This window comes from Portunus trituberculatus, chromosome 35, assembly GCF_017591435.1.
Source record: "Portunus trituberculatus isolate SZX2019 chromosome 35, ASM1759143v1, whole genome shotgun sequence".
NCBI classification, from domain to species: Eukaryota; Metazoa; Arthropoda; class Malacostraca; order Decapoda; family Portunidae; genus Portunus; species Portunus trituberculatus.
This window is the reverse complement of record NC_059289.1, coordinates 2382604-2405103: the sequence shown is the minus strand read 5'-3', so window position 1 is coordinate 2405103 and position 22500 is coordinate 2382604. Positions and strand designations below refer to the sequence as shown.

Here is a 22500-nt window from a genome sequence, read left to right as displayed (position 1 = left end):
TTCTTCTTCTTCTTCTTCTTCTTCTTCTTCTTCTGTCCCTCTCACTCACTCACGCACACACTCACCCACTCACTCACTCACTCACTCTCTCATGCAGTTTTCGTTACGTACGTTTGTTGCTGATTTAACGTGATGCATTCTGGTACAGTTTGAAGTTGACGTTGTATAGTTTTGATTATTATTGTTATCATTATTATTGTTATCATTATCATTGTTATTATTATTATTATTATTATTATTATTATTATTATTATTATTATTATTATTATGGTTTACTGTGAGTTAGTTTCATTTGGATGACTTTTTTTTTCATTTAATGCAGCGCGTGTAGATGATAAATTTGTCTTGCTTCCTCTCTCTCTCTCTCTCTCTCTCTCTCTCTCTCTCTCTCTCTCTCTCTCTCTCTCTCTCTCTCTCTCTCTCTCTCTCTTCCAACTGACGTCATTAGAATGAGTGATTAAGAGAGAGAGAGAGAGAGAGAGAGAGTGTGTGTGTGTGTGTGTGTGTGTGTGTGTGTGTGTGTGTGTGTGTGTGTGTGTGTGTGTGTGTGTGTGTGTGTGTGTGTGTGTGTGTGTGTGTGTGCGTGCGTGCGTCAGAGTGTTTTGATAATGGAGTGAATATAAACCTTGATTGATCAGGAGTGTATTTTTGTTTTACTCACTCTCTCTCTCTCTCTCTCTCTCTCTCTCTCTCTCTCTCTCTGGTATATATTTATATGTTAATATTAGAACATATAAACTTTTCTGAATATAAATTAAATAAAACCTCTCCCTTTTACTCTCTCTCTCTCTCTCTCTCTCTCTCTCTCTCTCTCTCTCTCTCTCTCTCTCTCTCTCTCTCTCCCTATCCTTTTATTTTTCCTTCCTCCCTCCCCATACATTCCCCAGTTCCTCTTGCCTCTCCTTTCTATTTCCAGTTTCTCTATTTTTCCGCCAATTACTTCCTACATTCCTCTCTCTCTTTATCTATCTCTATTCCCCCTTCTCTCTCCCTGCACCTCTCCCTTTCCTAACGTCACAATCTCTCTCTCTCTCTCTCTCTCTCTCTCTCTCTCTCTCTCTCTCTCTCTCTCTCTCTCGACCGTCTACAAGCTATAAATAATCTTCTGTTTATAGTTTATTGATATTTTTGACAGCAATCAGGTTTCTATAAGTGCTGTTTGGCTGGAGGTCGTGTGTGTGTGTGTGTGTGTGTGTGTGTGTGTGTGTGTGTGTGTGTGTGTGTGTGTGTGTGTGTGTGTGTGTGTGTGTGTGTGTGTGAGGTGTGAGGTTGTTGTGCTGACGTTGGGCAAGTATTCTAGGTAATCTCTCTCTCTCTCTCTCTCTCTCTCTCTCTCTCTCTCTCTCTCTCTCTCTTTCATCGCATATACACTTTTATGATGCTATGACGTGTTCTTGGTGTGTGTGTGTGTGTGTGTGTGTGTGTGTGTGTGTGTGTGTGTGTGTGTGTGTGAGAGAGAGAGAGAGAGAGAGAGAGAGAGAGAGAGAGAGGGTGCATAGCTATCGATGGACTATTTGAACGTATTTGAACGTCCAGTGGTGAGTGAGAAGTAATGTATAGGAAAACTGATTAGAGGATAAACCTCTCTCTCTCTCTCTCTCTCTCTCTCTCTCTCTCTCTCAATTCGCAACAATCCCATATTTTGTCTTGAATTCTATCCAATTTTCACTTTCCTCCTCCTCCTCCTCCTCCTCCTCCTCCTCCTCCTCCCCGCCTTCCTGCTCTTTCCCTTTATCTCCTTTCTCTCACCCGTCGACAAACATTATCTTTCTATTAATAAAAACAAATTGCTTTTCATTTCAATTTCCTTTTTGTTTTGGAATTTTCACTGTTTTTAAATGTCTTTGCGTGTTTATTTGTGCAAGTGTGTGTGTGTGTGTGTGTGTGTGTGTGTGTGTGTGTGTGTGTGTGTGTGTGTGTGTGTGTGTCGCCAGATAATCGTTGTGTTACTGTGTGTCACATAACTTTTGTGATGCTAACGTAGCTAAAATATTGCTACTTAGTTGACGTTTATATATACGAACAGACATATTTCGTACTCTCTCTCTCTCTCTCTCTCTCTCTCTCTCTCTCTCTCTCTCTCTCTCTCTCTCTCTCTCTCTCTCTCTCTCTCTCTCTCTCTCTCTCAGGTACATACGACTCTTGTTCGTGACTCAGTCTCTCTCGACTCACGAATCACGACTCACGACTCACGACTCACCTCCCAGCGCTGATATTCATGAGGGATCCTGCAAGAAAGAGAGTGTCATGATATGTATTGTTGTGGTAATTGTATACATTGTTCGTATTTTTAGTATACTGTGCAATGTTTGACGTAAATAAGACTTGTGTTGAATTTTATGTATTTCTATCGTTGTTATTTTTTTTTCTTTTCTCATAAGTGTGTTTGCCTTTCGTTGTTTTTTTTTTTGGGGGGGGCTTTTTTTTAATCAAATAGGTGTGAAATGCCTTCGTCAGGTGAGAGGGAGTCAGGTTACACGGACATACATAGCTGCATCACACACACACACACACACACACACACACACACACACACACACACACACACGAGCGCTAGAGTCAACAAGATAGAAGTGTCAAGGCCGTTAGCTAGTCTTGTAAGCAATCTGAAGGACACGTCAGGAGGGAGCGCCTTGTTTCACCCCACCACCACCACCACCACACTTTCGTCAGCAGCCTCCCCCATCACTCCCACCCCCAGCACAAGAAGGTCAGGGTATTAAAGGCCTCAATGTCAGTTAGTCGTCAGGAATGACCATACAGTATCGCCAGCGTCAGGAATCAATGTGTATGATAACCAAACGTCAGCACTAGTCAGCAGGGCGTTGTCAGCAGGAGTATGGGTTATAAAAAAGATGTATTTGAGGTCAGAATTGAGTCAGTAAAGTAGCAACATACTCGTAAAGCAAGTGAAGTCAGCAGGTCAGCATCAGTAGAAGGTGTAGACGAAAATACTCTTGTAGGATCTATTAGCTGTTATGGCAGCGGAAGGAACAACAGAAGGGACAAAGCAGACAGAGCGTGGCGCACAGCAGCAACAGGAGGAGCAGCAGCAGGGACAATAAGGCGGCATGGCTCAGCAGGTCAGCCTCAGCAGCATGGTCAGCAAGGAGGGAGTCAGCCACACTAGTAACGGGGGGCACCACTTACTCTGGCTGCTTCACCTGTCTTCTTCACCACCTGGTCTACACTGCCTTGCCCGCGCCTGCCCCGCCCCGCCCCGCCTCGTCCCGACCCGCCCTCTCCTGTCCCGACCTCTGCCCCGCCCACCCTTACCCTGCTCCGCCCACACCAGGCCTTATCCAGCCATATCCCGCCCTCACCCAGCCGCCCATCCTCCCTCACCCACCCACAAGCTTACATAATTTGCTCCCTGAGACGAGAACTATATATATTTTCAGTATATGTATTTTTTTGTCCTACCCTCTGAGGTGACGAAAATTTATCTGCCATCTGCCAACGTGCTGAGTTACATTACGGTTAATTACTTATTTCCCTTCCCGCGGGGTGCTATTTCGGTTCCTTCAGGGTCACCCGCGACGTCTGGCCCCGCCCCACCCCGCCCCGCACAGGTGGTGATTGAAGAACAACCCCTCGGCGATCCAGGTGTTCAAGGGCCCTGTGATCGGGAGATGGAGGGTCTGCGAGGGTCATGGACAGTGGTTATCGCGTATTGCGGCGTATCGAGTGGTGTGGATAATTACGTGACTCTGAGATCAGTTTGTTTAATTGCTCTATTGTTAAGTCGTTGCTTTGTAAAACTTGGATTTTTGTTGATGATGGGGAGTGACAGTCCTCGGAGCTTTCCTCTTTGTATATAGAGTGTACAAAGTTATGCAGAAACTAGAGATGCTCCCGTGATTTTGTTGCTCTTTTTTTTCTTGAGTTTGAAGTCAATGAAGTGGCTATGCATGAATCAGTGTGTATAGAACATATTTGCATTCAAGGTTTTCCTCCATTTATTCTGAATTCGAAAGGGTTCAATGCTCAGGATATGTTATTGTAAGGACATTTTTTTTTCTCTCGTTTTCTTCGTCGCATTACCGCTCTCAATAATAAGTCATGGGTATTATGTTCTTATTATTATTATGCAGTGTTACATTTCAAGATTTAACTGATGAAAAGTTAAGTCGTACATGATCAAGCAGAGAGGACAAGGACAAATGCAGGCGTGATAATATTATGCACGTGCGCACCAACACACCTTAACCTTGCCTTGATTTACGAGGCACCTTAAGAACACCTGACAAAAAAAAGTTCTCGGATAAGGAGCTAATACCAGGTGTGGCTGGTGATATGTAGCACTTTAATCATCCCCCCAGTGAAGGCCCTAAATTCGTCCCATGGGAGGAATTTCCCATTGGTTGGAACTCCCGTGCCCTAAGCTGCGGGATTAAAGAGACTCTTCCTATCCTCTTTTTTTGTGAGCCCTCCCGAAGGCCAGCGCTCCGTGTGTGTCAGTAAAAATAATACAATTTGTCACACGCGTACACAACTATTGTCTTTATTTATAGTGAATAGTTATTTGTGCGTAGGGACATTGCTCTCGTCCTCCTCCTCTTCCTCCTCCTCGTCCTCCTTCTGCGAGTGTTGTGCTAGTGCGAGGACAAGACAGCGAGGCGATGCGGGAGTTGCCAGGCCACGACCACTTTCATTCACGACTTCTGGGTCTGCATTTGGCACCAAGTCATGGAAACACTCGCCAGTTCCATTTCAAAACCTCCTCCTCCTCCTCCTCCTCCTCCTCCTCCTCCTCCTTCCATCTGCGTCAATCACAAGTGAGGACAAATAGACCAAAACGGTAGGCGCCGCATATCAGCCAATTTTTAACTTGTCAGGTTGTGTAAGCTTACGAGATGAGTCCGTCTGATGAAAACTAAAAGCCGTCTCCTCTTCTTTTAAGTCTCTGCCCCAAGCTTGGCCAATCCGCATCACGTGTAGCGAATCTGAATGTGATTGGCTGATAGTGTCGCGGGCTGTGTTGTGACGGGTAGTTTCCGATGTCGTCACCAGGTTGTCAGACGCGGGTTGGTGCGCGAGTGGTAGTGGTGAGCTATTTCTGAACGACTGAGGTGACGCCGCCGCCCACACGCCCATACCACCGACGCCCACCTGTCTTCCTGTCCTCTCCACCTGTCCTGCCTTCCTCCCTGCAGCTTTCGGCCAAATTGCATCTTTACAGTTTGCTTTATCACCGCTCGTTCTCGTCTTCCTTATCGTCTCCTTCATTTGGAAACTTTGCATGCTGCTCCATCACGTAAACACTCCCACATGCACATGCACGCTCATGCACACACACACACACACACACACAGGATCATCATTAATATAATTTCCTCTGGCGGACAGCAGTAGTTGGTGCTGTAATGCACTGCCCGCCAAGAGTGGAGATGGTATTCGTGGTGATGGTGGTGGTGACGGAAGAGTGTAAGTAGCTGTGACAGGGAATATTTAGCAGCTGGTCAATAGTTACTTGTAAAAACGTCACTGGAAGACATCGGCTTGTTGTGGTTAATCAATCATGCGTGGTTTTCGTTGTGGCTGGTAAGGGAAGGAGCGGGGAAGCGAGCCGGCCAGCCTGTGACAAGGAATGGAGGGTTTGGTAAGAATATTCTTGGCAGTACGCTGTATTTGCACCGCGGGGGCCAGAGAGGTGCAACTTGTCAAGTGATTGAAGTAAAGTCATTAGCGGTTGGTGGATTTTGGCGCCAACTCACCATTTTCCTTGGCAGGGAGTCCCGGGAGGCACTGCGGAGGCCAGGTTACCGGTGCGGGGCTGCAGGCCGTCACCAAGGACACGCCCCACGCCTCACGCCCCACGCCCGTGTTCCATGCCACACGCGCCTGCCTCTGCCCCTGCCCCACCCGACGTTATGTAATGCACGTGGTATTTTTAGTGTAGCGTTTGTTATTGTGTTTAGAATACGCGGGAGTAGATCATTAGGCTGGACGCAGCATACCACTTTAAAGGTTGTTGACTCTTAATGCTACGGTGGCCGTGACTGGCGTGGGTTTGATGTCATGGTGGCGTGTATCCATTAACGCGCTAACCGCTTATTATTTTTTTTTGTTTCATTTATTTTTTTCTTTATATTGTTTTTTTTTTTTTTTTTTGTGAAATCCCAAATTATTATAGTTTCCCATAGAACACACTGACATTTTCTTTCTTTTCTTTTCTTTTGGAGTGTTTATTGAGCCATGTACTGATGCATATACGTAAAGAGGAAAGGAAAACGAATGGTGAGCTTTTTCCAGGGATATTTTCTAATGCAGCCAGAGAGAGAGAGAGAGAGAGAGAGAGAGAGAGATTGGTGTGGGGGCGGAGAAAATATAATGTTTAGTTCCCTATATTTTTACCCCTCATTCCTGCATCACCTCTTACACTCACCCCCTAAACATGCGCACCCTACCGCACTGCCTTCGTCATAGGCATACCAAGGGACAATAAAGGAATCGTGTTATCTGCCCGCCATGCCAACCGTCCCGAGTATCCATTGCTGTTGTTGACAGATGCGATCCAGAGAGGCAACGATGCGCGCCCCTCAGCAACAGGATAAACAAACATACAAAGCTCATAAGACGCTTTTAATAACAGTGCTGTGTTATATCAATTCTCTCTCTCTCTCTCTCTCTCTCTCTCTCTCTCTCTCTCTCTCTCTCTCTCTCTCAAGATGGTTCATTTTGTTTTAAGCATAGTAAGATACGGAGCGAAGAAAAGGCTTTCTCTTCTCCCCTCCTCCTCCTCCTCCTCCACAATAGCCAAACAAGGGTGTAAAAGTCTGATATCCTTATTAAAGTTTAACTTGTGTATATATGTTATGATAGTCCAGGCTAATTTTGGACATATCGTAACCTTCCCCTCCCCCCCCACACACGCATGCATATACTTCATTTACACTGTCGATAACAATAATAATGCTTCTATAACAACAACTATATAACAACAACTGCAACTTCTACTACTGCTAATATACCACTACCATACTACACTCCTTTACACACTTCCATTTCTCCTTCTTCCTCCTCTCACTACACTAACTCATTTCATTGTGGAGAAATATCTGGAAATGCCTTGAAAACCGTGAAAATTGAGTGAAACATTAAGAGAAGAGAGACTGGGAGGGCGGAGCACCGGCCTGTGTTTGGGTTCGATGACGTGATGGTGGACATATATGAACAAGGACATCACCATTGTTTCATTCAAGACACTTTGTGGGTTATTTATCTATATTCGTCATTAATTCTGGCTTTCCTGTACTCTTTGAGTCTGGAAACACAGGGCGAGTGGAAGTCAACACTGATGGACTCACCAAGGAAGAAGGCACGGATGATGTGCCTTCTCTGGCCCAATATTTACGTACGTAATTCATTTTGAAAATCGAGAAAAGAAAGAAGGCGCCCAGACTGGAATGCACTACATTTTCTGACGCGGCAAATACTTTAACAAACACACAACAAATAAAAACCGTACCGGGTACAGGGTCAAGAGAGCGGTGTCTAACGAACAGTGTGTTTATTGTACCAACGGGGTCACAAAAACTTCAAAATATCGACATGCAAAACTCAGCCAAACTACATTATATTATGTTTTCTGAAGACGAAAAATTTTTGCTTTCCACACATAGAAACAAAACAAATTTTTCGTCATATAAAGAATTTTTATTTTTTCACTTTGTCATAATAAAATTTCAAATTTGAAATTACGAATAGTTAGACCAGATATTCTTGGATAGCATTACTTACATCATGTTTCTCATATTTTTAAAGTTTTATAGCAAACACCAAAACAATCCTAAGCGCGATAATAAGAAAAGTATATTTATTCATAATGATTAATCAGTTATTTCTTGAAAAAAAAAAAAACACACAGCTAAACTCGATTGCATTATGGCTTGAACCTCGTCACACTTTGCTAGTAACATATCAAATATCAAATCAGTGCCAACTCCGTTAATAAAGCAGAAAAAAAATGTACCCTAAGGCCGAGATGTTTTTTTTTTTACACACCTACTGGCTAATTTATCCTCCCTTCCTCATCTTCACATGCTACCTCTTACCTCCTTCTCCTCCTTTACCTCCTTCTCCAGCCAGGGTCATGAAAACACTTAGAAACACATGGAAAAGCCGTGAAATCACCATTAATGTGTCCCGTGTAATTGCTCTAGTAACAGGGGCGGGGCCAGGGGTGGGGCGAGGAGGCCGTGTCGAGCAGTATCGGGCTGTGTCAAGTTGCCAAGGAAACCGTGGTATGTATGGTATGGTATGGTGTGATGTGGAAATGTGGTATATGTGGTTTGGTGGTGGGGTAATGTGGTAACACTACACTGCTACAAATTCAACTGTCGTGTGTGTGTGTGTGTGTGTGTGTGTGTGTGTGTGCGCTGGTGAGTGAGTAGCGCTAATCAGAAGCTGTATGACTAGTGCTTCAATTCTAAACTACCATTTGTGTGTGTGTGTGTGTGTGTGTGTGTGTGTGTGTGTGTGTGTCCACCCATCTTTATTTAATGAGGCATCACGGAGTGTGATGGCAGCTGGCGCCCTATTCCGCATGCTGTCGTGTGTGTGTGTGTGTGTGTGTGATAATGAAAATGTATAATAATAATGATAATGATAATAATAATAATAATAATAATAATAATAATAATAAGTAATGATAGTAATAATATTTAACGGCTTATTAATACAAAAGGCTGCTGAGAGGCTGAAAATATATATTGAAGGGCCCCATAGTAAAAAGAAATAGTTTTAGAGTATATGCAAAACTTCAAAGGTCACAACTCCAGCAGTTAGAGTGAAAAAATTACGTCTGGTCGATAGAGGTAATTGAAAACGGGATTTTGTACTTAAGGTGCAAATGAAAACAAGAATCTGAATGTATATATAACAAAGGTGATTACGTATTAATAAATTTGACAGTACGTAGTAAGAATTGTGCTTTTCTTGTAAGGGTCGGTGGTGGGAGGTGGTATGGGGACAAGCTTGTTGTGGTGGCGGACTGCTCGTTGTAGCGTGGGGCGTCAGGGGGTAGGAAGTGACAGTATATTGGGTTGTTGAGTATAATTTTGGTTTCTGTAACTGTGGCCGGTGGAGGTCTGATACTGCCCGTAGGCTCAGTTGGATGAGTGCATCTTGATAGTTGGTGAGATTAGGGCTAATGATTATTTTCAAAGCTCTCTTCTGTATTCCCCCCTCCTTATTTCTATTTATTTATTTATTTTCTTTTTTTTTGTGTGTGTAATCGTTAAGAAGGAGAGCCAAGCAGGGGAGGCGTAACATAGTTTGGGTAAGATAAATGTGTTGAAAAGTTGTACTAAATCGTTGGCTGAGACCCCATGATTTCTTTAGAGTTCTTAACATGTGCAAGCAGCAAGTTGATGAGGAGATGTATGAATTGACAAGTGGGTCTCAATTTGCCATTAATTATCATACCTAATAATTTGGTGGAATTGACTACTTCTATGGTGTGGTCTCCTAATTTGAGGGGTGGTGGGGTATGTGTTTGGTTTTTATGCTAGATTGAAATGCATGATTACAGTCTTAGCTTTGTTGATGGCGACATTGTTAAGGTTGGTCCAAGTTGTGATTTCGTCTTAAGGGTTGACTTGATACTGCTGTAGTCAGGACTGCTGTTGGTGACAGATGACGCGATGGTGGTATCATCAAAGTATATTTCCAGCACTGCTCTGTGTTCTGGAGAGCATCATTAATCAATATTAAGAAATATAGGCAAACCTTCCATTCGTGTTCCTTGGGGCACTCCGCAGGTAACTGTTTGTGACTCTGAAATTTAAAGTTCTGCTTGTTGGCGGTTGTGTAGGAAATTGGTTAGTCAAAACATAATACTTTCTGAGTCCCAGTTGTAATGCTTTTGTAAGAATGCTATTATGGTTTAATGAATTAAAAGCTTTAGTGAAATCTAAAAATACTTCTGTTACTGAGGATAATCTTTCATCTAAATTTCTATGAATTAAGCTAAAAAATTTATGAAATAATGATTGGTGGATGAAGATTTAATATTGCCATATTGACGTAAGTCTAGTTGGTTGAATATATGTTTTCCATACAGCTGCAAACCTTTCGCATACTAAACTTGGGTTAGTTGTAATTGCTACGGGTCTTAATTCGTCTAACCTCTAACGACTTAGGACTGGTCGTTTTGGGTATTGGGGTTATTTGTATAAGAACATTTCCGGTCTGTAGGTGCGTGTGTGCGCGTTCGCGTGCGTGCGTGCGTGCACGCGCGCGGTGAGCAGTGGCTTTGCAAGGTTCCCATGGGCCTCAGGCAAACAATTGTATGGGACTCTCAAGACATGTGAAAGGTACATAAATACTATTCATCAAGACTCAGGGGGCCCCTTTAGGATATTTCAGACAGTCAAATTCATGTGGTCTACGCCTTGTCACACCATGCACAGCTGTGTGCAGCGACTGATTGCGTCACATCGGTTGGAACTCGTGGGGCCCTTGTTCTCTTCGTCAAATTGGAGCCCTAATTACGTGTGTGTGTGTGTGTGTGTGTGTGTGTGTGTGTGTCCATAAGAAAGACACAATAAAATCCTGCATTAACATAGCATCCCTAACAGCTACCAGTAACGCTTAAAGGAGTGCCAACATGATCCTGGTAAAAACTAAAGTAACATCTTCAAAGATACATCGCCACCATGGGAAGGTGCAATCTAGTAGTAGACACCCGTGACATTATGGATGAAACTAAAGAAATTTACCAAGGTGTGCATGGCTCGGAACGGACATAAAGCAGCCTCCATTTTGGACTGGGGCACCTTTATTTATTTCCTGTTAATTCTTTACTTTCGTTATCACGCATCACGTAATCACGGGGATCTCAGGCACCAATTTCTTGCAATAACGGAGGGAGATTTATAAGCTTCATATCGTTGTGAAATTACACTAGTTGGTACTTGAGTAACGACAGAATGGTGAACACCTTACGGGTCAGTACAATTTAGTTTTACTATAGGTGATGTGTAGGTAGGGATACATTTACATAAATAAATAACATTTTCATATCATATTATGTTAGGAAATCAACGAACACAACTCAGTCATAACGCGAAACATGAAACTAGATAGTTATACTGTTTTAGTGAGTATATCTAGTGAGTTTATTGGATGAGACACTGAACATCCATATTTTGTGTTAAGCTGTCTATACTTCCTGATGATATAAAATCATTGATTTTATTATTTTATTTGAAATATTTAACTTTTAAAATAAAATTATGATGCTGAAGAGAGGGAGAAAGATTTAAAAAGTTATTGCGCGCCGTTGGCAAGGCGGCGCTGAGCGAACGACAGCCACCAGCCATTCCTGCGTCCCTCTGTTTTGAAAGTGTAGCTGTGGTGACGCCGCGCATTTACTGATTTCTGCATCAGAGCCAAGACGACGAGGGCAGTCTGTAGTGAAGGAGTACTTGCTGTGACGTACAGAAGAAGGTAGGATACAGAAATTGTGACATGTGAAGTAGGGGGTGGTGGTGTCACTGGTGCAGGTGATGTGTGTCCTGCCGGCGGGGGGTTGGCAGGGATGCCTCGGGGATTTAAACTTTGTCGTACGTACTCGTGTCAGCTGGTGCGGCAGTCACGCGCCTGAAGCTGTTATGTTTTTGATGACGCGTTATATTCTGGTGTATACTGAGATTGTGATAGAGGACACTACTCTTAGATTTAATCTCCGTGTTAGAGCAATTGTTAATAAAGCCTCAGGAGTCGGGACTATCTACTAATCTTTTACGAAGCACCGACTGCAGATCTGCTAATTTTGTTGACGCTATTAAAAACTCTCACTCGCTGTCTATTGGAGTATTCCTCGTGTGTTTGGAACATTGGTCTAGTAGGAGATCTTCACGTGCTGGAATCAATGAAAGTGGACCAGACGCATCGATGGAGCAGATTCTGGAACATCTCTCCTATGCACAATGCCTGCAGACTCTTGGTTTATATTCAGTCCAGGGTAGGCTATTTTGGCCAGACCTCTTAAAAGTATTGGAATAGTTTTCATAATCTATGTACCATCAGTCCAAATGATATATTTAATATGGCTATCTAGAATATCACCTGAGGGCATCCTTTTAAGATTTAGCATTCTCACAGCTTCTTGGGGGCTAGAAGATTCTTCTCTTTGAGGTGTGTCAGTGTATGGAATTCCTTTCCTCGTGAAGTTCTCACTAAATTCTAGAAAATAGTAATAAAATAAGGCACTGGAGTTATAGCAGGCCCAGTGTAACTACAGTACCTTATTGTTTTACTATTTTCTTTCAGATCTTTACAGAACCCATTGTATACATGTAACACAATATTATAAAGTAGTAGAAAAATGCCTTCAATCTTCTACCCCCGACATGCTTGGTGAAACAAATCTCATAATTTCTGGAGAGTAAATTATTAGAATTATCTAACACCCAGTAAATATGTGACCAAAATCAATTAAAACAGTAAATTTATAGTCTTACACCATACTCACACTTAGGATGGGTTCATATTGCTCAGAATGAGAAGCTTTATAAGATGAGAAGGGTAAGGAAAACCATGTTGATTATGGTGTAACATTGTAAAAATACCATTAAAATGCTTCCTAATGCACCAGAGAAGCATAATACAATAATGACAACACAAGCAAGCTAGTGAAAACTTCATGCCATGCTGGATTAGAAAAAAAATCGCAACCATGCATTACATGATCTAACCTTAACCAAACATAATAATTTACCCCTAGAAATTACTCATTTTTGTCTCGGCTTGCCCAAAACCCCACATTCCCACAGATAACCAAGCTTGTTGGGAGTGGAGGGTTGGTGGCATTTTTCCACCGCTTTGTACTATTGTATTGTACCTATGTATACAGGGGGTTTTGTTAATGTCTGGAAGAAAATAGTAAAAAGATGAGTGCTGGAGTTATATTGGACCGTTACTGTTTCTTCTCCCAAGGTTAAAGCTTGGCCTTACTCCAGCTGCCAATTTGTCTGTTGTTGATACTCCTTGTTACAAATTTTATAGGAAGGATTCTCCCTCTGGCCTTTTTAACATGGTGTGGGTTTATACTATATTAGTATCCCTGAAAATTGTCCCAGTTTCTTAATTATCTCCCAAATACACTAGCTGTTTATTTGCCTGATTACAAAATTTGTCATGGTTGTATATAGTTCTCTGTGTTATTCCTTCCAGAAAGCACTGAGCTGCTGTCATCTTTTTATTTTTCCTCTTCTGGTAAGGATGTCATAATCTGATTTCTATACTGCATCCATGACTAGCCATCCTTTTATTGTTGTCCTCTATTGTTGTCGTATGTTTTGGTGACATGACACAAAATAGTCTAGTGGGGAATCCAAGGTAAAGATAAAGGCCTTCATGTCATGTCATGTCATGTTGGGTATCATGGGACTTGTGCTCCCTGGTCCAGGGCTCTGCTAAATGAAGGTGTTTCTCTAAGGGACACTGAAAATATGTAACATTCAGCTTGACACAAAACAAAATATTTTTTGTTTTTCTATGTACTTAAGTTTTCTAATGTTTCCAGGTGTCTGATACATTCTGAGACCAAATGGAGCAGGAAGAGAATAATTATTGCCCCAGACCTCGCTTTGGCAGGTTAGTCATGCACTTTCACATCAGTTATTTTTAATGAAAGAGTATGTTGATTTATTCTTCATTCAATGCAGGAATCCTATCTTAATTTTTTTTATTGTTGTGCTACATAGATAATTATGAATATTATGTGGCCTTAGTGTATTCTGAAGTTGTAGCACCTTTTAGTTTCTCGGGAATTTTGTGTGTATGTTCTTTCTTGTGTTTCTTGTGAGTATCTACTGGAAATTCTTTACTTTGAGTTGGCCTTGTGTCTGTGTTCAGATATTGAAAAATATTTACAAAATCTCTTCAGAGGTGATATCATGCAAGTAGTAAATTAAAAACATTATTATTAATTCTCCATCACAGGAGTAGTTTCCTTTTGTGGTTGGTCTCATACATGTGAATTATTATACTCAGGTGGAGGAGGAGTCTGCTGCAGTCTGCGAGTCAAGATTCCAGTAGTGGGCAATCTTCAATCTGGAATGAGGTTTGTGTTGATGGCATTGCTTGACTTCTATCTAAATTGACAATAATGCTGTATATAAGTACTAAAGAGCTTTTCTTTACAGCTTAAATGTTCAAGTTGTTCATATGATAGGTATTTAGAGGAGATAATCAAGTTCCTTTAAACTGTGAAAGCCACTTTTATTGTAGTATGTTGTATTCAATGCAAAACACCAAATTTAATCTCAAAATGTTTTCCTCATTAACAGAGCACATGTAACAAAACCCCCAGAAGTGATGGAGAAAATAATGTTTCCTCTGTTACAAAGCTGCATGGGATTCAAAGAAGAGGTCCTCTCATACCCCTTAGAGATGTGAATAATTCTATGGAAGCTACAGATGGGGTTCGAGTTCTGGGCACTCAGTCTGCCAAGAAGCAGCATGGCTACAAATCTGTCACCAGTTTCAGGAGAAGTCATCAGCGAAGGTCGTGCGCACCTAATTTTACAAACGCTGGATATAGGTCTCCATGGAGTACCAACACCACAGCTAATGAAGGTTACAGAAGTGACAAAACTAATAACATGTATTCTTCAACAACCAAGTTTCCAGTGAGTCAAGGTGATAATAGTGAAAATGTACTTGGGGACTCTGGAATTCCAAAGCTCACATTTGAATCACGCTTCAAGAGGAGGAGTAGTTTGCTGAAGCGTAAGGGAGATTTAAAGACAAAGATTCAAGATGATACAGCTGAAAATTCCTCTAAAAGTAGAGATGAGCACAAAAGAATTCTTGAAGATGAAGAGGAGGAGGCAAATGTTGTTTCCTTCCGCTCAAACAGTTTCAGAGTTGAAAAGGTAAGTGTACTTCATATTGTCTGAAGTCTTCAGTGCTTGAGACATGAATGTTTTAAGAATTTTGTTCATGTTTTGGTTTTCTGTCCAGGACAATCAGGAAGAGCCAGCCAGTGAGAAAAAGACTGAACAAAAATCGCGCTTTGTTGTGGCAGAAGGAAGAAGACGATTAAGTGGAACACGTAAGTAGATATTGACATGAATTAATGTGGATAGCATCTTTTGTAGCCTCAGTTATTTGTGATGTAAAGGATAATACCTTTTATGCACTTTTTACATAAAAGTGAAGCAAAGAAATTATGGTATTATATTATTATTTTTTATTTTATTTTTCATACAGTATTGTGGAATGTTCACAAAGATGTGGATGTTAGAGAAATATAATAGATATTTAAATAGCTACATTGAAATTTCTTTATTTTCACAGATTCTTTCCTTAAGTATTTTCACCAAAAGTTATGGAGTTAAGAATTTTTATTTTGAGATCTTTTCATAGTGTGGATGTGTATTTGAATGTTTGTTAGATTAATCTTTTACTTTAATTTTGTTCTTTGAAGGAAGGAGATCTATGCTGGACTTTGCACAACGGAGAGCCCTGGTATCTCAGTCCTCTGTAGAGAGAGCATCAGTCTCAGGAGAAAGTGATGGAGCTCCCTCAGGACAGGAACCAGGTTAGTATTTCTTTAAGGGAGGAAGCCACTGTGCGTGACATTTTTACCAGAGACTGCATGGTTTTTACAGGAGAGGCATTGAGCACAACATTTTGTTGATGTTTACTTCAGTGTGTTTGGTCTGTGTAAATGATAACTGGCGTGAGGAGATGGCAGGTGTAAAAAGTTTTGTAATGTGTTCATTCACTTGTGCTCCACTCTGAGCTGTTGCACAATCTTGCATAATTTCTCCTGGCTACTGGTTGTAAATACTCAAGCAAATTTTCTAAATTTACTTAATAGATAATATGTATACATAAGATGTTCAAAATGTTGCCGGCAAAATGACAATCACCAATACTGTACTTATAGTTGTCTTTTCCACCGACAAATATTACAACTTCCTCTATTCAATCTATATATCCACACAACGTAACTTCACTCATCAATAAATCTCATATGCAATGATGCAATGATTACAACTTCCTCTCTTCATCTATATATCCATATATCACAATTACTTCAAAATTCTGTACACAATGTCCACCCAACGTAACTACTCATGGGCTCATAAGATGCATCTAGTTTTGGCAAACATTGGAAAAAAGAAAAAAAATTACACTTTGTCTTAACAGTTATTTCTTCATAATAAGGTCACAATCCCCATGTATTCTTACACACAATATATACTGTAGTACACTTCAAAACTACATGACCCACCTCACATTTGTGATCAGCCTACCATGGCTACTTAGGGTGGAGCTTTTTGACATTGTACAATTTAGATGAGCACAACAACAACACTCCCGTAACATTCCTTTCCTTGCCCTTGTCCCAAGCTCTGTTTACCTGAGACACCTGGCCTCCTTTTGTCAGACTCTGACATCTGTTATTGACTTCTGCTATTTAGGAGGTCATTTATGACTGACCAGCTAGACGCCGTTATCTTCCGTTTATCTTCTTTTCCTTTTCTCTCTCTCCTCTTTCCTTCTATGTTTTTCTTGATTTTTTTTACTAAAATGTAGGTATACCACACACTGAGCATTCAGATATTTTATTTCTCTGTTGATTATTGAAATGTAAAATTCACAGGTAATTCAGTAGGCAGATCGCGCTTCAGTCACCGGTTGCCACTTGGTAGTTTAAGAAGAACCAGCCAACAGAAAGATTTGCCAGTGACAAATAAAACAGAGAGGAAAAAGCAACAGGTAAGATGAAATTTTATTTGTATTAATCAAATTATAGTAGTATTGATCATGGGTACTTTGTGAGGATTAGATAAAGTAATATTTTAGCTTGTGAACAAAAAATACTTGAATATATTTTCATGCTGATCTAGATCTTTGAAACAGAGCATTCTAAAACCAAGGTTTTAGCTTAGACAGTGAGGGTATTCCCCTGCCTGCGGTAATGCTGTGGCTCCTGTACGCTGATTGGTTAACAATGACCTGGTACCGTGAGGCTTTGTGTGTGTGGAGGGAGGGTGCACATGGGTGTTTGAACGCCACATGCTTATAAATTTTATGTAGTGAGTGATGCAGTTGCATTGTATAGTACGTTCTGATTTTATTTCCATACCATCCAAGAGGTAAAAGCCAAGTATGCAACCCATCCCTGGTCACACAGGTGACATGGGACTTGTGAGGGCTGGGTGTGTAGGCCTAAGTGTTGCCACGCGCTGACTTTCAACATATTTATTTTTATTATGCAAACAACACACAATCTACTGATATCCCTTCCAGCAGTATTAAAAGTATTGTTTCATTACCTACCCTTCTTAGAGATAAGGAGAAAGTCTGCAAAAGCTATTCTATTTTTCTCAGCAACATGTAAAATAAGTATGCTATATTTCATTATTGTTGTACAAGTACTTCATGCATATAAAGTTTTTTTTTCTTTAATGTACAGTACCAGAATATTTACTTTGAATTACAGTGGTAGTATACATTTACTGATCTGTGATGTCTGTTACATATATCACAGCAATGCCACATCACTATAGTCCGTTCATCCAAAGAATCCAGGCCGAAACTGCTAGTTCGGTTGGCAGCCCTGCCCACCCCCGCCCCACTAAACCTTCCCGACTCTTAAATTTTCTTCAAGTACATTTATTTTTCTTCACTTAACTCAATAGATATACAAGTTTATAGCTTGAAGAAAATTTAAGTGTCGGGAAGGTCCAGTGGCGGCAGGGGTGGGCAGGGCTGCCAACCGAACTGGCAGTTTCGGCCTGGATTCTTTGGATGAACAGACTTTAGTACAAGAAATACAGCATCTCTGCAGACAGGGAATGGTCTCGCTGATCCCTCCCAAACCTTGGTGTTAGAGTGGTAGCACTGTAAGTGATGACAGTATATGCATTTCGTTATGTTGAAAGGAAATTTTTTTCTCTATAACTGTTTGTTAAATCTTGAGATAAGTGTTATTTATGCAACACTGGTAGGATCAGATGACAAAAAGAATATCAGGAGTTAGAGTTACTTCTGATCTCCATATTATTGAAAGGATATGGAATTATTAGAATGAGTACAAGGAATTACCTAAAGGTTTAATGCTGGGAATGAAGGATTTCCCATACTAGATGAGAATGAAGCTTTTAAAATATACATTCCTTAGAGAGGCATAGGTTAAGAGGACATCTGATAGAAAATAAAGGGTTGTAAAGGATATAACTTAAAAGGAGGAGAAATTTCTTGGGATCAGTGATGAAGACAGAACAAGAAATAATAATTTCAAACTTGAAAAAAAAAGTTAGTTGTAGAGGGAGAAAGGGAGAAATTTACTCTCAAATTGAGTGGTACAAGAATACAGTGGAATCAGATTATTAGTGTTGACTCATTAGAAAGCTTTACAAGAAGATTACACAAATTTATGCATAGAGATGATAGGTGAAAGTAAGTAGGTAGTTGTCTTCCTTACGGGAACTGCTAGGTGTAGGGCTAATGGCTTCTTGCAGCTCGCTTTATTTTCTTGTGTATATGAGTGTCAACCTGCTACTTCCCCACAGGAGTGTCGGAGGATGTTGGCATTTGAGAGTGGAGATGAAGGAGATGACAGTGAGGACCAGACTGTCCCCCTCTCCATGTTGGCTCAGACACCTATCATGGTGAGAGACTTTTTTAGCAGTCTTTCTTTTTGTAATTGTGTGTCTTAGAGGGTACAATACAATTAGAAGTCATATTTTTGATGACCAAAATATAACTATTAAACTTTTCAAAAAAGTTTATTTTAAAATACAAGGGTTTTCCATTTTTTGTTTTACTGGTACAAATCAGTCTATTATAATTTAGTAATGTGTCTTGTACATATTTTCAGAATAAAGCATCTGTTCTTCAAAATTGTGGAGATCAAAAACAAGAAAATAAAGTTTGTGAGCCTATAATCAAGAAGAGCCTCCTTGATGGTGGTGTGCAGACTTCAGGTTCAGAAGAAGGAGTATTTTAACCCGCCAGCAGCCAGAAGATAATTCAGCCCCATCACATCCAAATATGGAACAGCAGGTGTCAAGACTTGCCCCTCTTATTACTAACAAAAGTGTGAATCCATCAAGTGAAGCTTTGCTGTGGCACAGAACACAACCAGGAAACCATGATGCTCCCAGTTGCTCCCTACAGGAACCTACCACATACAACTGCTCAAGTATAAGTACTGTGAAGAATATTAATATCCTTGAACCTCCAAGGTCCACCAGGAGAGCACAAAGACGAAGAAGTGCTGCTGTCCTTTGTGTCCGTACTCCAATGAAGAGAAAAAGTATGAACTTAGAACCAAAGAGCACTTCTAAGTTGATTGGTTCTTCAGTTTCATCTAAAACATCAAGTGTTAGGGAGTTAAAGAAACATTTAAAGTCAAGAAGAAGTTTGGTAATTGGTACACAGTTACCTTTACAGCCTCAATCAGTGAGCAAAGTGACCCCATCAAACAGTGAATGCTTACATGAAGAGAAGACAATGCAGGATACAGTGACAAGTGTCAAGTTCAGTAAAGTTGATGCCTCCACAAACACCACCATTAACTTTGACAAGACTAAGCTTATAAATTTCAAAGTCATAGATGATATTGAAAAGCTTCTGAAGGAACAAGAAAATTGAATGCTGAAGCAGTCCTGATTCAGGATAAAACTAATGCAAGACGTCTGGAAATGAAGCAAAAGAAACTGGTATGTATTTTAAATATTTTTATTTAATTTTGTTTTGCCTTTCCTGAACAAGAATACCAATGCTTTAAGTATTTACTTAATTTTCTGTAATTGTTTCTTCTTAGCAACAGTCTCAAGAGTATATTTTATACATGTTATGTTGCCTCATAAGAGTCTAGACACCTAACCTTGCCTGTCTTTATGTATATACAAGTAAAAGTAGAGTTAAATATCAGGTTCAAGTGACATGCTTATTGTATTTTATTTATTCACACATGATTTTAAAATGGAGTAATGTAGATTTAACAAATGTGTGACTTGCAGATGGAGAGTTTTGCAACTTCAATATCACCGTTAAAAAGACTAAAAGCCATGTTCTTAGAGGACCAACAAGAGGAAAGTGAAGTAAAGGTGGGTATAGTTTAGTTCTGTTGAGGAGTGTGAGACTATTTTATACTGAGCTTCCCAGTTTGTTGTTTGTCCTCATCTGGGCACAAGATACACAGTGTGGTTGCAGCACGCCACAACTGTCACAGCTGCCCGGAGATCAATGCTTACCTTCTGATGACCACACTGTTGTCAAGTCATCCAGTGTGGACAGATACGGGGTACACATGTAATCTTTTGCCATTTAGATTGTTTTATTGTTGAGGAAACTAACTTATTTCATTATCTGCCTTTATGAGATGTAGTTAATAACTATTTCCTCATTTTATAGTTGGTGTCAAGTGGGCAGATTAATTTTGTAAATGAGTGGTGCATGAATGAATAAGCAGTATTTAGTTACATTTTTCCTTGTATCAATGATTATGGTCTCTGAAATATAAAGTGATGCAAGAAATTAGATAATAGACAAAGATTAGTATTGAGTGTTAATGGATAGGATGATGAATGGCAGTTCAGGAAAATATTTGGAGGTGAAATTAAGATACAAAGTAGATACATTGAGGTTCACAGGGAAGAACTTCAAACAGTTTGGAAGGGAATGGGTAAATTGTACTGTAGTGCATTGCTTATTTATTTAACACTAAGATTTTCAATAATTTTCTGATGTTTAGTTTCCATTATTTTATTTATTTATTCATTCTTTCCTGGGCTGCCCAATGTGAGATTGTTGGCCTGAGATACAAGTAGATATATATATATATATTTTTTTTACAGGAGAGCTCTCAGCAAGACCAAGCTGAAGGTGAGAGTGGTGCTTGTGAAGATGATGTTGCTACACAAGAGTTGCACTGCCCCCTTGACCAGAGTGGGGCGGAGTGGGTGAGTCCCAAGATGCCGCTGGACATCAGGAATCACCAGATACAGTGGAGGCGGCGGCAGCAGGACAAGAGGTTTGCTTTGTAGTACATTGTATTTTCTTGTTTGATTTGCTGTATTATCTACAATATGACTAATTGATGTACTGTATATGTGTACAACAATAGCTACAGGTAAAGCAACATCCACATCATCAGGGCACACAGACAGCACACCTACTTAACAGTTTCCCAGTGTTTTTTGGTCCCATTTACACAGTATGGTAATATTCATATTTTGCAGTCTTGCTTCTTGTAATCCCGTTTGAATAGGTGTTATATAAATCAAATTTCTAGGTGAGGTTTTATTTTTGTTCAGGTTTACAATAAAACTAGAATATTGCAACAGGTCAAGTACTGCTCAATACAAATGGAATGGTATATTACTTTAAAAGTTGTAGCATTCTCTGGCCATAGTTATTAGTTTAAGTTGTCAGTAGCCAATTTATAATGATAAAAGTATGTCTGTACCAAATAATTTGAACAATGTATGATCATTTACTTCAGCACAATGTGTGTGTGTGGGGGGGGGATGTATTTACCTAGTTGTGCTTTACAAGAAAAGAGCTATGTTCATGCCACACTTTAAAACCTCTTTTCTCTATATGAAGACAGGACCAGCACTAAAACATAGATAGCTCTATTCTAGGTATGCAGTATGATGGTTTGCTGGTTTGTTTACACTGGAGCTCAGCTGTTTCACATCTACTCCCTGCCAGGGCATGCTCGTGTGTGTGTGTGCCTGTGTGTGAGAGAGAGAGAGAGAGCGAGAGAGCATGCGTGCCTGTGGGGGTGGACACGCTGCTTGCTTGCTTGCTTTATCCTACTCCTACACTTTGTGAGGGAAGCAAAACACCTTCATGTGCCTAACTAGACAGTTTCATCAGTTTATTAGATTTGATGTGTTTGCTACTGGTAGCAAAGTGTTGATTGGTGGTATGCAGGGGATGGTGTTTAATTGTATGTGGAACACTACATTAAATAACTGAACAAAATAATTGTGCTGATCAGCATTTAATTTCATGGTACTGTAGTTATATATAATATGGTATGGTACAGATTCAGCCATCTGTTATCACACAAGTATCACCTCTTTGTTTTACAGATTAACAAGGACATTCCACGAACCAAGTATCAAAGAGGAGGAGTTTGCAGAACCTTACCAAGGAGACACCTCCCCCTTCACTATTCTGGTGGGTGACTGTGAGCGACCATCTCTTGCCCCAATGACACCACACTCTCGCAGAAATGTAGGTATGCTGAAGTTGAGCTTGAAGGAACAACTGGAGCAGTTATATAATAACTGATGAGGAAATGCAACTTCCACGTTTTTATATAGTAGTATATTGATTTCCAGTATTTTTATAGAATAAACTTTTATCTGGTGAGCATAATAATTCTATGTACTATGCTTTGCACAGGTCTTTGTGCTGTTAGTGAGATGAAAGGGGGAAGGGGAAATTTATTATAACTGCTGTCCTATTAGTGTAATCCAAACTTAATATACATTTGTGTTTGTAGGAGAG

General features: G+C 40.4%; 2 protein-coding genes and 1 non-coding gene across 4 annotated transcripts in view; 2 read left to right on the top strand and 1 right to left on the bottom strand.

Annotated features, from left to right (window-relative positions):
- The window catches only part of LOC123513158 (cytochrome c oxidase assembly factor 6 homolog), a 15434-nt gene extending 12220 nt beyond the window's left edge, over nt 1-3214 (bottom strand). Inside the window, exons 1-2 of one of the 2 annotated variants that reach the window (XM_045270079.1) lie at nt 3151-3214; nt 2201-2228 (exon numbers count right to left, since the gene is read on the bottom strand). In XM_045270079.1, coding sequence (XP_045126014.1) covers nt 2201-2220 — 20 coding nt within the window. In that variant the 5' untranslated portion in view covers nt 2221-2228; nt 3151-3214. The remainder of the gene's footprint in view (nt 1-2200; nt 2229-3150) is intronic. The other variant, XM_045270080.1, reaches the window with a different exon arrangement.
- Nucleotides 3215-11295: 8081 nt separating this feature from the next.
- LOC123512973 overlaps nt 11296-22500 on the top strand; it is a 12158-nt gene continuing 953 nt past the window's right edge. The window contains 14 exon segments of the mRNA XM_045269727.1: nt 11296-11454; nt 13535-13605; nt 14005-14074; nt 14301-14888; nt 14977-15067; nt 15443-15556; nt 16628-16743; nt 18543-18641; nt 18851-18973; nt 18976-19618; nt 19621-19694; nt 19998-20084; nt 20835-21010; nt 22080-22500. The exon segment at nt 22080-22500 is cut by the window's right edge and continues 953 nt beyond it. Of these exon segments, the coding sequence (XP_045125662.1) occupies nt 13559-13605; nt 14005-14074; nt 14301-14888; nt 14977-15067; nt 15443-15556; nt 16628-16743; nt 18543-18641; nt 18851-18973; nt 18976-19618; nt 19621-19694; nt 19998-20084; nt 20835-21010; nt 22080-22281 (2430 nt within the window). The 5' untranslated portion in view covers nt 11296-11454; nt 13535-13558 and the 3' untranslated portion in view covers nt 22282-22500.
- Nucleotides 20162-20291, top strand: LOC123513355. The gene has a single exon (XR_006677323.1). It is a non-coding gene; the product is annotated as a small Cajal body-specific RNA 8 (non-coding RNA).